We start from the raw sequence: 14,756 nt of genomic DNA on the forward strand, positions 1-14,756 counted from the left end.
TCGCATCAGCTAGTTTAATTTTCAAGTTTTGCTTAGTTAAGCTTTTATGTATTTGCAAATACGATATCACACACATGTTATTTTAAAATCTAGTTTATATTGACAAGTTATGAGGAAGATCTACACAGACAATTAAGTCAGAAAGTCCACATTGATTTGTTATTTTACCATGCACAAAGTAATGTCTTCCCGGTTTAGCCACCGCTGCAAAAAGAAAAAAACAGGATATCAATTGAGACATTCTACATAAGTCAACATTGTGTACTTATCTTTCAAGAAACATAATTTTTCTAAAATTAACAAGTTCAGTGAAAGAATAAAAATGTATTCATATAAAAGTATGAAATAAATAGCATATCAATCAGTAATGAATCTAAGATGCTGGATTAGCTGTACACCAAAAGATCTAATTAATGTTCTAAAGACTATACTATGTTATTAAAGATGCTTACCTGGAAAATAGATCTAATTGACTAAAACTAAATTTCAATTAAAATGATACTTTGGATCTTAATCAGAAAAAACTATTTGAAATTCGTTTGTTTTTTTTAAATAAAATCTTGCAGGTAGGCTAATACATACACTTTCGTGTCCTCTCTCAATTCAGCAGAAAGATACAAAAGAAATAGAGCCAAAGCTCAACCATGCCAGGTAACCCAATATCAAAAGTTGCTTTTACATCTAGTCTCTCGTTCATTGTGACATAGCTCACTATCAAAACAGTCAGTCCCACATACTAACAAAATATCCTACCAAAATGGATTATTTATGTAGTCCAAAATGAAATATCAAATTATTCCACAAATAAAACCATTTTTGCTGCAGAAATAATTTATTACAACTGTAAGGCAGGACACACATTGTAACAGATATTCCACTGAGGCACAGGTAGAGATACTAGAAGATCACCTGAAATGGCTTATGGATTCAATTATAAAAATAGGGGACTTATATCACTGAATAAATTAACCACTTCTATTACTAAAAAAGTTGGGCCATAAAAAAGGCTGAGCGCTAAAGAATTGAGGCCTTTGAACTATGGTGCTGGAGAAGACTCCTGCGAGTCCCTTGGACTGCAAGGCGATCAAACCGGTCAGTCCTAGAGGAGATCAACCCTGACTGCTCTTTAGAAGGCCAGATCCTGAAGTTGAAACTCAAATACTTTGGCCACCTAATGAGAAGGAAGGACTCACTGGAGAAGAGCCTAATACTGGGAAAGATTGAGGGCAAGAGAAGAAGGGGACGACGGAGAATGAGGTGGCTGGATGGAGTCACTGAAGCAGTAGGTGTGAGCTTAAATGGACTCCAGAAGATGGTAGAGGACAGGAAGGCCTGGAGGAACTTTGTCCATAGGGTCACGATGGGTCAGACACAACTTCGCTGCTAACAACAACATTACTAAAATTATAAAATTTTTTACTAATAGCTGCCTGCCTAAGAAATGCCCCTTTCCAAAGGAACTGCTTTGTTCAGGAAAGACATATAGTAGTATCTTAGTACAGGTAATCGCCAAGTTACAAACGTTCATTAAGCCCCCCATTCAGTTACCTGATAAGTGCCCCCTAGTGTTTATGAAAAAGGCCTGAAATTACGAATGTTGCAGCACCATGGTAGTTATTCGCCCTTACAAACAACTGCAGAGGCTCTGCAACATTCACCCTGTTTCCCCCTACCATTCTGCCATGCCAGACTCAGCTACCTTGCAAAGATCTGTCTCCTCTCTGCTGCGGTTTCTTTGTCTTTGAGGGAAATGCTTTTTGCGCCAAGAGTGAAAAGTTCTGGGAGCCGTAATCTTGCTTTTGCAGAGAATGGGTACTGAAAGTCATGTGAGATTACAGCCCCCAGAACATTTCACTCCTGGCGCAAAAAGCATTTGCAAGCTGATTGCGTTGTTCCCAATGTCCGGCCAGCTTGCAAATGCTTTTAGCGCCAGGAGTGAAATGTTCTGGGGGCTGTAATCTCATGTGACTTCAGGCCACAAGATTACGGCCCCCAAATGTTTCCCATCTCCACACAAAATGTTTGTGAGCAGACGGGAGGCTTTGGGTTAGCGAACCAAGACCGGAAGCTCCTGGGTGCTAGACGCTTTGAGGAAATGATTTTATGGCACTCAGGAGGTTCCAGTCTTGGTGCCAAAAGTGTTTGCAAACTTCCAGTCTCAGCGCCCATAGTGTTTGCAAGCTGAGCGGACACTTTTGAGGCAGCAATTTCACTGACTCAAAGCTTCCCGTCAGCTTGCAAACATTTTGTGCGCGGAGACTCTGTAAGTTTCTGAGCACTGTGATCTTGTGTGGCAGAGAGACTGGAGAGGAGACAGCCCACTAGATCTTCACAAGGTAAGTGACCCAGCGTGGCAGGATGGGGGGGGGGGGAGCAATTGCATGAGGTATCTCAGTGGGTCAGAGGAAGTCATGGGAGGTCTTAAGCAGGTGGCCTGTTCCCTCACTAGGCCCCCTATGGCCTTCCCCACCCTGAGATACCTCATGGGCACTTAATGACCCACGCATTCAATTAGTGAATGCGTGGGCAAAAGCAGGAGTGATGGCGTTCTACAAATCTTCGAGTGACATTCATAATTTGAGGATTACCTGTAGCGGTAACACATTTATTTCAAAATATGTTTTTGAATACATTTACACATTAAAAGCAAAAGACAGCAGCAAATAGTTTTGATTGTGGCTTTTAATAACATGACAGTCTACTTTCTGCATCAGAGGAAACACTAGATGCCCTGAAGTGCTGCTATCAACACAGAAAGCTAATTAAATACTGTAATCCTGATGTGAGGAAACATCTTGTTGTTTCATGTAAGTTTTCTTGATGTTATTCACGATTTGATGGTACTATTACATTTAGCTCTTACTTTGGAGTTTGAATGCCTTAATAATATGAAATTGTTTTTGTAACTGAAGTTGATTAAGCTGTTATGATTCTACTTTTTTATATTCTTGAGATATTCCAGTTATGGCATATGGCACAGAATATTGTCTAGCTTTATGAATTAATTCAAAAGGCATTGAGTCAACTTACTCATTGAAATCTGTTATGCTGTTTATAAAATCAATGCTAATATTCAAACTTTTACCCGAGTGGCATTATTAAATAACTTGAGGGAGAAAGCCTTTTCACAAGTAGTGCCCTGCCTTAGAAATGCCTTTCTAAAGGAAATACATTGTTCAGGAAACCAGTAATAGTATTAGTAGTATCTCAGCACTATTAACGTACTATTAATGTCTCATTTTTAAAAAGTATCATATTGTTTAATTTCTGTATTTAATTTATAACACTTTAGTGTTTTTTAAATAGCAAATTATCATAGAAATATTCTAAGTAAATGCATGTGTCACAGACTATTTTGTTGTTACGTACAAGATTCTCAGATAGCACTAAAGAAGAGAATATTAGGAATTATCATGAACTTTTTGTCAGATCTTTTTCTACAAACAGCATTTAACACATTTACTTACACAATAATATTGTTGATTGGAATATGGATCAATTTTACGAAGAAACCAATAAATCCCATTATTGCAAAACCTATTGCTGTTGCCATGGCAATCTTCTGGAATTCTGTAATTTAAAATTACATATATTTATCTAATTTCTGAGCCACTGTTCTCCAAAAATGATAATGGGCAGCTTTATATATATCTATATCTATATCTATCTATCTATATAAATTAAAGCACCATGATATTTAAAAATACATACTTGCTTCAAAAGAACACTTTAAAAATACCTCCAACTGAGAATAACCCACCAGGTGCCCTAAGGCCTGAGGGAATAACCACATTTTTAGAGTTCTTTTGAATGTGGAAAGGCTAGGGCCAAATGAATGCAGATGCTCCAAAAAGGAGGGTCATCCCTGGGTCACACTAGATTACACTGCTTAATTGACAGGACCTGAAGTCAATTAAATCATACAGAACAGACAGGTATTACAGGACATTGCATCATTTTCTAAAGCGTTTAGAATGGTGGAATTAGTGGTAATTTTCTTTTAGAATATAGAATAATAGAGTTGGACTTTGGACGTCTTCTAGTCCAAATTCCTCAAGCAGGGGAAACTATATGATTTCAAATAAATGAGGATCCAGGGTTTTTCGAAAGCCTCGTGATGGAGCACCCACAACTTCCGATAGCAAGTTGTTCCATTAGTTCAGACATGTCAAACTCACGACATCACATGACGTCATGCAATGTATTGGGACGGTTTTGCCATTGCCAGGAATGGGATGGGCATGGCTTCTGGATGACGCGTCCGGCCCATGGGCCAGCAGTTTGGCACCCCTGCATTAGTTGATTGCTCTCACCGTTAGGAAATTTCTCCTTAATTCCAGATTGCTTCTCTCCTTCCATTGTTTCTTCTCTTGCCTTTTAGTGCTTTGGAAGTTTGACACACACACCCTCATCTTTGTAGGAGCCCCTCAAATCTTGCAACACTATCATGTCTCCCGTATTCTTTTCATTAGAGTAGACATACCCAATTCCTGTAACCATTATTCATTATTCCAGGTCCCTAATCATTTTTGTTCTTCTCTGCCCTCTTTTCAGAGTCTCAACATCTTTTTTTATATTGTGGTGATCAGAGCTGGATTTAGTATTCAAAGTGTGGTCTTACTAAGACTTTGTAAAGCGGTACTAGAACTTAACGTGATCTTGACTATCCCTCTATTAATGCAGTCTAGGATTGCATTGGCTTTTTTGGCTGCTGTCAAAAAATGAAGGAAGAGCAGTCAGATTCCAAATCAGACTTCATTACTTCCTGAGTGTTTTCTAGACTCAACATTTATGACAACTATCTTCTCTAAGCCAAAGAAAAAGGTCAATGTTTCACTTAGGGGAAAAATATGCTCACTACTGATAAAGCTAGTATACATATTTCTGGGCTCCAGTTCAAATCACTCTGCTCACTTTACCAAAGAAATCCCCTTGTAGCCCCTATTTCAAAAATTTACCTCTTGGACAACTGTTAAAATAAGAGCTCAACAAAGCTTCAGTAGTTTTTAAAAATTCAACCTGCACTTTAATATCTCCTCTAGAAATCCTTTGGATACTTCACAAATGAAACACTTAATGATATACTAGAGAAGTGTTTTTAAAACTTTTTTCTTTCACACTATTAAAAATTATGAAGGATCCCAAAGGTGTTTGTTTGTATGGGTTATGTTTATTGATATTTACCTTATTAAAAATTAAATTAACACATTTGCTGCCACTACTGCTCATGATTGACAGAATTTTAATATTGCATTATTTTTTAAAATAATTTTGATTTTGAAGTTCTCCAAGAGTGTCTTGGTGACCATACTTTATGAACATGGTGGAGTATAGTAGTTATATGTTTTAGATTTGTTGACTGTTCACGTTTACTGTTTATATTTGAGTTTTTAATCTGTATTATTTTTATTACCTTCAATTTGTACTATTATTTGTAGTACTTTCACTCAATTAAAATACATCATTATTAGAATGAAAATATGGGATTTGACACAGAAACCTAACACGAATCCCCTGCAATTACAGAAATAGTTTGTTTCTTGCACTTTATATTACCATAGATTTATTTTGCCCTTCTTGCTTCTTGATTACTTTACCTTTTCTATCTGGTTTTGTGCATCTTTTAACAAGTCTGATGGAATCTTTCACAAACTGGCGGCTGGGCTCTACAAATTGCATTACTTGATCCATGATGAACTGAAAATCCAAAGACAAATTAACTTTCAAAAGTAAATGGAAGCAAAGATAAATTTTTAACAAATAGTATTTCTGATACTATTGATCTATGTAGAAAACTTAAAGCTATTGCCCATGGTTACTCTTTCAGAGGCTATTAATCATAACATTAAATCTGGGAATATTCCAGAGGTGACCTTATCTCATTTGACTAAATATGTCTAAATGCTGAGTGATCAGTATAAGCAAAAAACTTATTCTACCAAACTGAACAGAACACATTGCCACAGACTGTGATCCTGATTTACAAATTAGGGTGTCAACAACTCCACTAGCTATTGGACAATCAGTAGTTAGCAGTTAGTATTAGGAAACTATACTAGTCATCATCTGCTGGACTCATACCATTCGAGTGTGCTTCAAAGTTTATATATACATTTTTAATCTACAATAAATAAATACAAGAGTTCAATGTATATATAACATACCAAATGCTATCAGGATTCATTTCAGATTTGCTTACCTTTCCATAAATGAGACTGATATGGTTCCACTTTTTTGTAAACTACGTAATAGGCAAACTGACCTGTTTTTACAGTCATCAGTTTTTATAAGAAAAGGAAAGCAAGGCATTCTGCGCATATACAGAATGGTTTTCTTTTGCCTTCGGCTATTTTCTAGAACTCTGTTTGGTACAAAACGGCATTATATTCGTTGGCGCTTTATAGATACGATTGCTTGTTTTAAATTAAAATTACCAGTAGTTCACGAAACACATAAAGCTGTAAAAGTAGATGCAGATTAGATACCCGTAAAGAGAAAACAGAATAGTGTGAAAAATCGTCCTCTTTAATTTAAGAAAAACAATTACACGTTTAATATGGCCTTGAAAAAGCGACAGGTTTGAAGTCAGGAGAGCTAAAATACTCTGCAACCAGCCAAGAGGAAAGCGCTGCGCTTTAACTAACTCTTGTCCTTGAAAAAGCGAAGGCCTCATTATATCTTTTTTTCGCCAAACATCCGAGGAAAACACAGAACAAAATCAGAATTACCCGTAATTAGTTATACTCACAATTCTGGAGATACAGTCGTTACGCTCACACGCAGCCACCAAACGAGGCCTCTTAAGACACGTAGTAACTCCAGCGAAGAGAACGCGGAACCGGAAAAGGCGCCTGCGGAAGAAGCGCACACTTCCGAGTCTCAACTGCGCCACGTGGGTCTCTTCCTACGCATGCCGTGTGTATCTGATGAATGAAAGTCGTCAACGAGACTGCATTTCAAGCAAGGTTACGCGTATTCTATTCAACAATAAAACACCAGATTTTCGAATTGTGCCTTTCACAATTTCGAACTACGAAGAAGTTCAGGATGTGGTCGAAAGAAGATACAGTTTTGTTTGTTTGTTCATTTATTTATTTATATCCTACTTTTATCGTTTTTATAAATTACTCAAAGTGGCGAATATACCTAATACTACTTCCTCCTCCTATTTTCTCCATAGTAAGAAGATCTCTGCGAGGTAGGTTGGAGAGAGAGTGACTCGCCCAAGGCTGGCTTTCATGTCTAATGGACTAGAATTCACCGTTTCTAGCCTGGTGCCTTCTAGTCCAGGGCTTCAACCTTTCACAGATTGTACCATTGTTAGGACATGACAATATTTGAGTACTACCAGTGCTTAGCAAGGTGTCAAAAAGCTGACTAAAAGGGGGGGGGGATTTTGGGTTTTACTGATTAGATTCATTTGTTGTTATGGAAATGGCTAGTTTATAATATTATCGAAAAGTAAAAAGTTAAGGTTCAATGTTAATGCTTCCTTTTATTGCAACAGAGGAAGCCTGTTTTTTTCCTCTCCCCCTCACTTTTTTCCCGTTTTTCCTCCTCAATGTTTCCTATTGTTTTTGTATTTTTGTATTTTATTCTGTAATCTAATAAAATATTACAAACTGTAGAAAAAAAGGAAAAAAGTACAAGTTTTAATTACTTTGTTGGCTGTTCCTTTGCTGAATCACTTTCCCTTTGCATTGACAAATGTATAATGAATTTATCCACCACTACAGGGGTCGTCAAACTTGGCACTTTTAAGATAAGACTTGTGGACTTCAACTCCCAGAATTCCTCAGCCATCATGGCTGGTGAGCAATTCTGGGAGTTGAATTCCACAGGTCTTACAGTTGCTAAGTTTGTAGACCCTGAGCTAGCTGGTCTGTCCTTCCTCTCTTCTTTCTGAGCTCTTTCCACAGTATAGTAAAAAATGCACCTCCCCCCCATCCCTTCCCTGTACCCTTAAAGACACATGAATCAAGTGCAAAGCAAGAAAGGCTCACAAAATAAAGAAACACATAAACTGGTTTTTGTTTTTTTTATTTAAGCTGCCTCAGGCACTTCACGTTTCAGAATGTTGCAATCCGAGACTGAAAGGCTCCAATATTTGCCAAAAGCTTCAGCCTTAAATTAAGCCTGTTTATCTTTAAAGAAAATTTTCCAAAAGTCATAGACAGACTCAATGTAAGGGGCTAAAGCTAATTACATTTGTTTAAAGGGATTAAACCTATGGAAGTCAGCACTTTAGACTAATTGCTAGCCTAAAATACAAACTAAAATATTCCAATAACCAAAGCACACAAACTCAGCCTCTGAATTATAAAACGCTGTAAAAACTGTACAAAAATCCTTATGATAACCCAATCAAGCTTCCGGCTGATCCAGAACTAAATAAACCCATCTCCTTTCTGATATGCCAACTTTTCATTTCATCAGAGCTTATTTTATTCTCCTGTCTGGAGAAAATGAACCAGGGGACCTTTTTTCCAGCAACAGCTGCTGCTTCTTCTCTGTCCCTGTTTCCTTCCTACCTACTAACCTCTCCTCTTTTCTTGTTGTCTTTTTTCCCCCTTTCCCGCCCAAACCACCTACCTTTATAGCCTCTCCTTTCCTCCCCCTCCCTTTTTCTTCAAGTCACCTACAGCTCACACTGCTTCTGGAAGCGCCAATCAGCTGGAGCCCTGCTGGGTCCTGGGGCTTCTGCTGAGCCCAGACAGTCCTGCAGCTGCGTTTCCCTCAGGCTTGTGTCGGTTTGGCTCATTTCCCTCCCCTGCTACACTTGGCTAGTAGTCACATACCAACTGCCACGTGGCAAAGTACCGCAGATGGTACACATACCACTGGTTGAAAAGCCCTGTTCTAGTCCAATGCACCCACATATATACCAAAGCACTAAAAATGCAACCTCAGCATTGATATGGTAATGAAAACAGAAAACAAAAAGAGAAAAAAGAATGACCTATAAGATTTAAGATAGGCAGAAAATGGTAAGTGAGCACCTGTCCAGCCTAGACGAGTTCAAATCACCAGGACCAGATGGATTACACCCCAAGCTTCTCAAGGAACTGGCAGACGTGATCTCAGAACCACTGAACTATATTTTTCAAAGATCCTGGAACACGGGAACTACCAGAGGACTGGAAAACAGCTGATGTAGTTCCCATCTTCAAAAATGGGGGGGGGGGCAATGGATCCAGGAAACTACAAACCTATCAGCCTGACCTCAATACCTAGGAGGATTCTGGAAAAGATAATCAAACAACAAATCAGCGAACACCTTGAGGCAAACAAAGTCATTACCAAAGGCAGCATGGGTTTGACAAAAACAGATCATGCCAGACAAATCTTATTGTATTCTTTGATCAGGTGACAAAATTAGTGGACCAGAGGAATGTTGTGGATATAATTTACTTGGACTTCAGTAAGGCAATTGATAGATCACAACCTACTATTTGATAAGATAGAAAAATGTGGGTTAGACAGCATCACTATCAGATGTATTCATAGCTGGCTGACCGGCCGTACTCGGCGTGTGGTCCTCAATGGAACCACATCTACATGGAGGGAAGTGTGTAGTGGGGTGCCCCAGGGCTCTGTTCTAGGCCCAATGCTCTTCAACATCTTCACCAACAATTTGGACGATGGGATAGATGGGGAATTCATCAAATTTGCAGATGACAGCAAGCTGGCAGGAATAGCCAACACTCCAGAAGACAGGCTTAAGATACAGGAGGATCTAGACAGATTTGAACACTGGGTACTATCTAACAAAATGAAATTCAACAGTGAAAAAAGTAGGGTTCTACACTTAGGAAAGAAAAATCAAATGCACAGGTATAGCATAGGTGGTACCTTGCTCAATAGTAGTAACTGTGAAAGGGATCTCAGAGTCCTAGTGGACAATCGCTTAAATATGGGCCAGCAGTGTGCTGCAGCTGCCAAAAAGCCAACACAATGTTAGGCTGCATTAATAGAGGGATCAAGATCACGTAAAGTATTAATACCACTTTACAATGCCTTGGTAAGGCCACATTTGGAATACTGCATCCAGTTTTGGTCACCATGATGTAAAAAAGATGTTGAGACTCTAGAAAGAGTACAGAGAAGAGCAACAAAGATGATTAGGGGACTGGAGGCTAAAACATATAGGGAACGGTTGCTGGAATTGGGTCTAGTTTAATGAAGAGAAGGACGAGGGGGGACATGATAGCAGTGTTCCAATATCTCAGGGGCTGCCACAAAGAAGAGGTAGTCACGCTATTCTCCAAAATGCCTGAAGGCAGGACAAGAAGCAACGGATGGAAACTAATCAAGGAGAGAAGCAACCTAGAACTAAGGAGAAACTTCCTGACAATTAAAACAATTAACCAGTGGAACAACCTGCCTCCAGAAGCGGTGAATGCTCCAAAACTGGAAGTTTTAAAGAAGAGACTGGACAGCCATTTGTCTGAAATGGTATAGGGTTTCCTGCCTGAGCAGGGGATTGGACTAGATGACCTCCAAGGTCCCTTCCAACTTTTATTATTATTATAAAACCTTTATTCATAAAACATGAAACTCAGTCAACTGAACATTCAAATTGACTGGCACTAATGGCTGACATGGGTTGCTGCCAGCATCCCAGCTATCAACCAGGTATCTCCTTAAAATGTAAGATGTTCTGAGTAGCACAGTTTTTTGTAGCTTTGCTGGAGTTATTGCAGGAAGCTGCAATTTCTTGATGTATTTTGCAAAGTTTTTGGACATAGTTCCCAGTGCCAGGTCGTGGTATTTCATAATTTTCCCCAGTTATTTTTCTTCAACTCTGGCATCTCCTGGTAGAGCGATATCAATCAACTGTACGCTTCGGTTCTCTACAACTGCGATATCTGGCGTGTTCCAAATGGCGATCTGTCTGTATTCAGAAGTCCCACAAGATCTTCACCTTCTCATTCTCAACAACGTTTTCCACCCTATGTTCCCATGACTTTTTGGACACAGGAAAGTCATATTTTTTACACAATGCCCAGTGGATTAGTTTAGCAACTCGGTCATGTTTAGCTTTGTAATCAGTTTGTGCGATTTTGCTGCACTCACATATTAATTGTGAAACAGTTTCAACTTTGTCATTGCAAAGTCGGCAATTTGGATTGTCAGTAGTTTTTTGTATTTTCGCTTTCATGGCATTAGTTTATAGTGCTTGTTCTTGAGCAGCCAGTATTAAGCCTTCCGTTTCTTTCTTGATGGTTCCCATCTTAAGCCATACCCATGTCAAGTTGTTATCACATTTTCCTTCAATATTTTTCAAATGCTGTCCATGCAAAGCTTTGGTTTTTTCATCTATTTAATCTATCATCCAGCCGTTTTTCCTTATATTCTGCCTTTGTTTCTATTATTTTTATAATGCTCTCTGTTTTTACAGCCTGCAGCAATTTTCTGTACTTTGATTCACATAGTCATTCAAACTTTGTTTTTCTTCTACAGTTTGGTGGATTTGCAGTAGCCCTCTGTCCCCTATTCTTCTTGGCAGGTACAACCTGTTGATGTCACTTCGTGGATGTAGAGCATGGTGCATATTCAAAAGTTTATGCGTTTTCTGGTCTAGGTGTTCCAATTCACCCAAAGTCCAGTTGATAATTCCAGCTGGGTAGTGTATCACTGGGACTGCCCATGTATTAATGGTTTTAATTATATTTCCAGCATTCAGCTTTGATTTTAGTATTTTGCGGACTCTCCTGATCTATTCCTTTTGTGTTGACTCCTTGACTTTTCCATTCAAATTGTTATCTGCTTCCAATATGCCTAGGTATTTGTAACCATCATCCTTTGCTAGTGCTTTCATAATACTTCCGTTTTCCAGTTCTATTCCTTCTATTTTTCCCATTTTTCCTCGCTGCATGGTTAATATAGCACATTTTCCAAGTCCAAAGTCCATTCTGATGTTGCTGCTAAACAGTTGAACTGTGTTGAGTATTGATTCAAGTTCAGTGTGGCTTTTCGCATACAGTTTTAAGTCATCCATGTATAGTAAATGGTTTATCTTGCCATGCTGGCTTGAGATGTGGTATCCCAGTTTTGTGTTTCGTAATATTATTGTCAATGGAATTAATGCGATGTTGAACAGTAGTGGTGAAAGTGAGTCCCCTTGGAAGATTCCTCATCTGATGTTGATTTCACCAATGTTCTCCCCATTTGCTGTTAGAACTGTTTTCCATTTTTGCATATTTGCTTTCAAAAATGTACAGATGTTTTTGCTGATTCCAAAGTTTTCCAAACACACATTAATCCAACTGTGGGGTAATGAGTCAAATGCTTTCTTGTAATCAATCCATGCCATATTTAAATTTGTTTTTCGTCATTTTGCATTTTTAAGTACCATTTTGTCAATGAGCAGCTGATCTTTTGTTCCTCTTGATTTTTTATAATTTCCTTTTTGTTCTGCCAAATACAAATTGTTTTCCATCAGATGATTGAATGCTGAATTTGCCAGTATTCTTGTAAAAAGTTTGAACGTTGTTGGCAGACAAGTAATTGGGCGGTAGTTGCTTGGTTCTGTGCTCTTTTCAGGGTCTTTCATTATCAAGTATGTTCGACCAGCTGTTAACCATTTTTCACTTGTGGCATTTTGAAGCATTTCATCAAACTGAGTGGCCATGCAGTGATGGAGGCTGGTGAGGTGTTTCAACCAGTATCCATGTAGCTCGTCCAAGCCAGGTGCACTCCATTTCTTGACCTTCTTTACTTGTTTTGCAACCATATTGGTGGTTATTACAATATTTTCCATTTTGTTTTGTGTTGGTTGTTTTTGGATATCTTTGATCCAGGAGGCAGTTTTATTATGTTCCACTGGGTTTTCCCATAGTTCTTACCAAAAGTTTAAGGTTTTTTCTTTACATTATTATTATTATTATTATTATTATTATTATTATTATTATTATCAACAACAACAACAAAACAACAACAAAAACAACAACAACAACAACAACAACAACAACAACAACAACAATAATAATAATAATAATAATAATAATAATAATAATAATAATAATAATAATAATAATAATAATCGGGTCTTAAGAATTAAACCATTCTTCCTTATCCCTTCACTGGGGAAAAATAAACAATTTTGAGTGTGAATTAAGTCAGTCACGGTTCACAATAGTAAACTAGAATATTTAAAAAAATGTAAACTATGCAATAACTAAGAAGATAATTAAAGATCTGAATTCAAAACACATTACCTCAGATTTAATCCATTTTCTTTTTTGCTGCAATATTCATTCACAGAAGTAAACCAATATGGCTCAGAGATCATCTGTGAAACTAATGAGGCTCAGACATCAGTAATCTTGCTAAGAAACACTCAAGAATTGGTGACATCTAAATACTAAAAGTCAAATTATGTATTTCTATCCCAAATCCCTGCAGCATCTATTTTGCAAAAACAGAAGTTGTTAATATTCAAGAAATGTAAATGTAAACAAAATTACTCATATCATACCCTAACAAAAATATCTGTATACCCAAACAAAACACAAAATACTGAATTATAGGCATTTACCTTCAACTTTCCTTTTGTTTAAAAATGGCTCTCAGAAATGCAGATGATTCTGAGGGTTGTCATTTTTGTTTGTGGTCATGGATGAAGCAAAGCAGTTATAAACCATTTCCCTCCTGCATTAAAATCAGCTGAAATTGAAACAGGTGGAACAAAGAAGAGGCCAAATCATTCTCAGTTTGGGCAATAACAATGGCTGGTTATTCTGTCCAAATGGCTTTTACCAAGGTCCCCAACTGGTAGCTTTCACTCCCAGGTTGGGACAGCAAGAATCAATCAATTTAGTTTCCATGGTTGGAATTTTGAGGGCATGAAGTTTTCATTGACTGACATTTTGATGCCCCCACCCACCCATTTAACTACTAAGTTTCCTTCATATGTGTTAACATCCAGCTGGCACACCTATTAAGAGACAGCAAGAGATTGTGGGGTGGGGAGGAGGGAAGAGAACACAATTTTACTGTTCTGAAGGGAACTGCAGAATTCTTGTCATCAGTCCATGGGAGGATATGGAATTCAGTGGTTCATTTGCTTAAACCATTGAAATCCTTGTTGCTTGTGTTAAAAGGATCTAGTCATTGAAATGCTTATGATTAGAGATACTTTAAAAATACCTAAGACCTGAATCTGTCCACAAAAAACACAGTATCAGTCAGGCTTTACATGGGGACCATTTCATATATCTGCTATACAATTTAAATGCTTCATACTTAATTACACCTATATTGGAATTCATTATCTCTACAAGATCAGATTGCCTTTATTCGGTCCCTTTAACTTAGTTTCGCACACAATATTTCTTCTGCATAGATCAGCTAGAAATGAAGCTTTGTGACCAACTTGGCTCTGGGTGAGTATGAACCATTGATCATTTCTCAAGGGCTGAAATGCATGATACTGTCCTCAACTGTCCCAAGGGCATTAGTCCACCCATCTTTTTTTTTAACCACACATTGAAAGTAGTGGGTTTTTAACATGCCACCTCAGGTGTGCTATTCAGTTTACCTGCTGCCCATTATTTCACTGTATTCAGATATTTTCTATCCAACTGATTACTCTGCATTTTAGCAGAAACATTCTATCCCTTCCCAGCTTTAGCATTACTTCCACAAGTTACCATGTGGAAGGATATGAATCAGCCTTTTCTTTTTATGCAAATAAAGTGGTAAAAATAATGTCTTATGTCAGTGAAATAAAGGACCAATCTTTTAAACTATAA

The 14,756-nt window shown here is 37.9% G+C and overlaps 1 protein-coding gene across 3 annotated transcripts; it reads right to left on the bottom strand.

The window, feature by feature from the left end:
- Positions 1-77: 77 nt before the first annotated feature.
- On the bottom strand, positions 78-8,664 carry SEC61G (SEC61 translocon subunit gamma; the record flags this gene model as incomplete). 3 transcript variants are annotated; one of them, XR_014028375.1, is made up of 5 exons in its annotated part: positions 8,650-8,664; positions 6,749-6,923; positions 5,598-5,697; positions 3,468-3,570; positions 78-204 (listed from the first exon to the last, which is right to left on the bottom strand). XR_014028375.1 is itself a non-coding variant. In XM_081342939.1 (3 exons), the coding sequence occupies exons 2-3, from the start codon at positions 5,689-5,691 to the stop codon at positions 3,464-3,466; spliced, it is 201 nt and encodes a 66-aa protein (XP_081199065.1). In that variant the 5' UTR covers positions 5,692-5,697; positions 6,749-6,906. The 3 variants fall into 3 exon arrangements, 1 of the variants encoding a protein (XP_081199065.1); XR_014028376.1 differs by lacking the exon at positions 8,650-8,664 and adding an exon at positions 8,593-8,607; XM_081342939.1 differs by lacking the exons at positions 78-204; positions 8,650-8,664 and having other exon boundaries at positions 3,464-3,570; positions 6,749-6,906.
- Positions 8,665-14,756: the final 6,092 nt, after the last annotated feature.

The sequence above is a fragment of the Vipera berus genome (assembly GCF_964194415.1).
Source record: "Vipera berus genome assembly, chromosome: Z".
NCBI classification, from domain to species: domain Eukaryota; kingdom Metazoa; phylum Chordata; class Lepidosauria; order Squamata; family Viperidae; genus Vipera; species Vipera berus.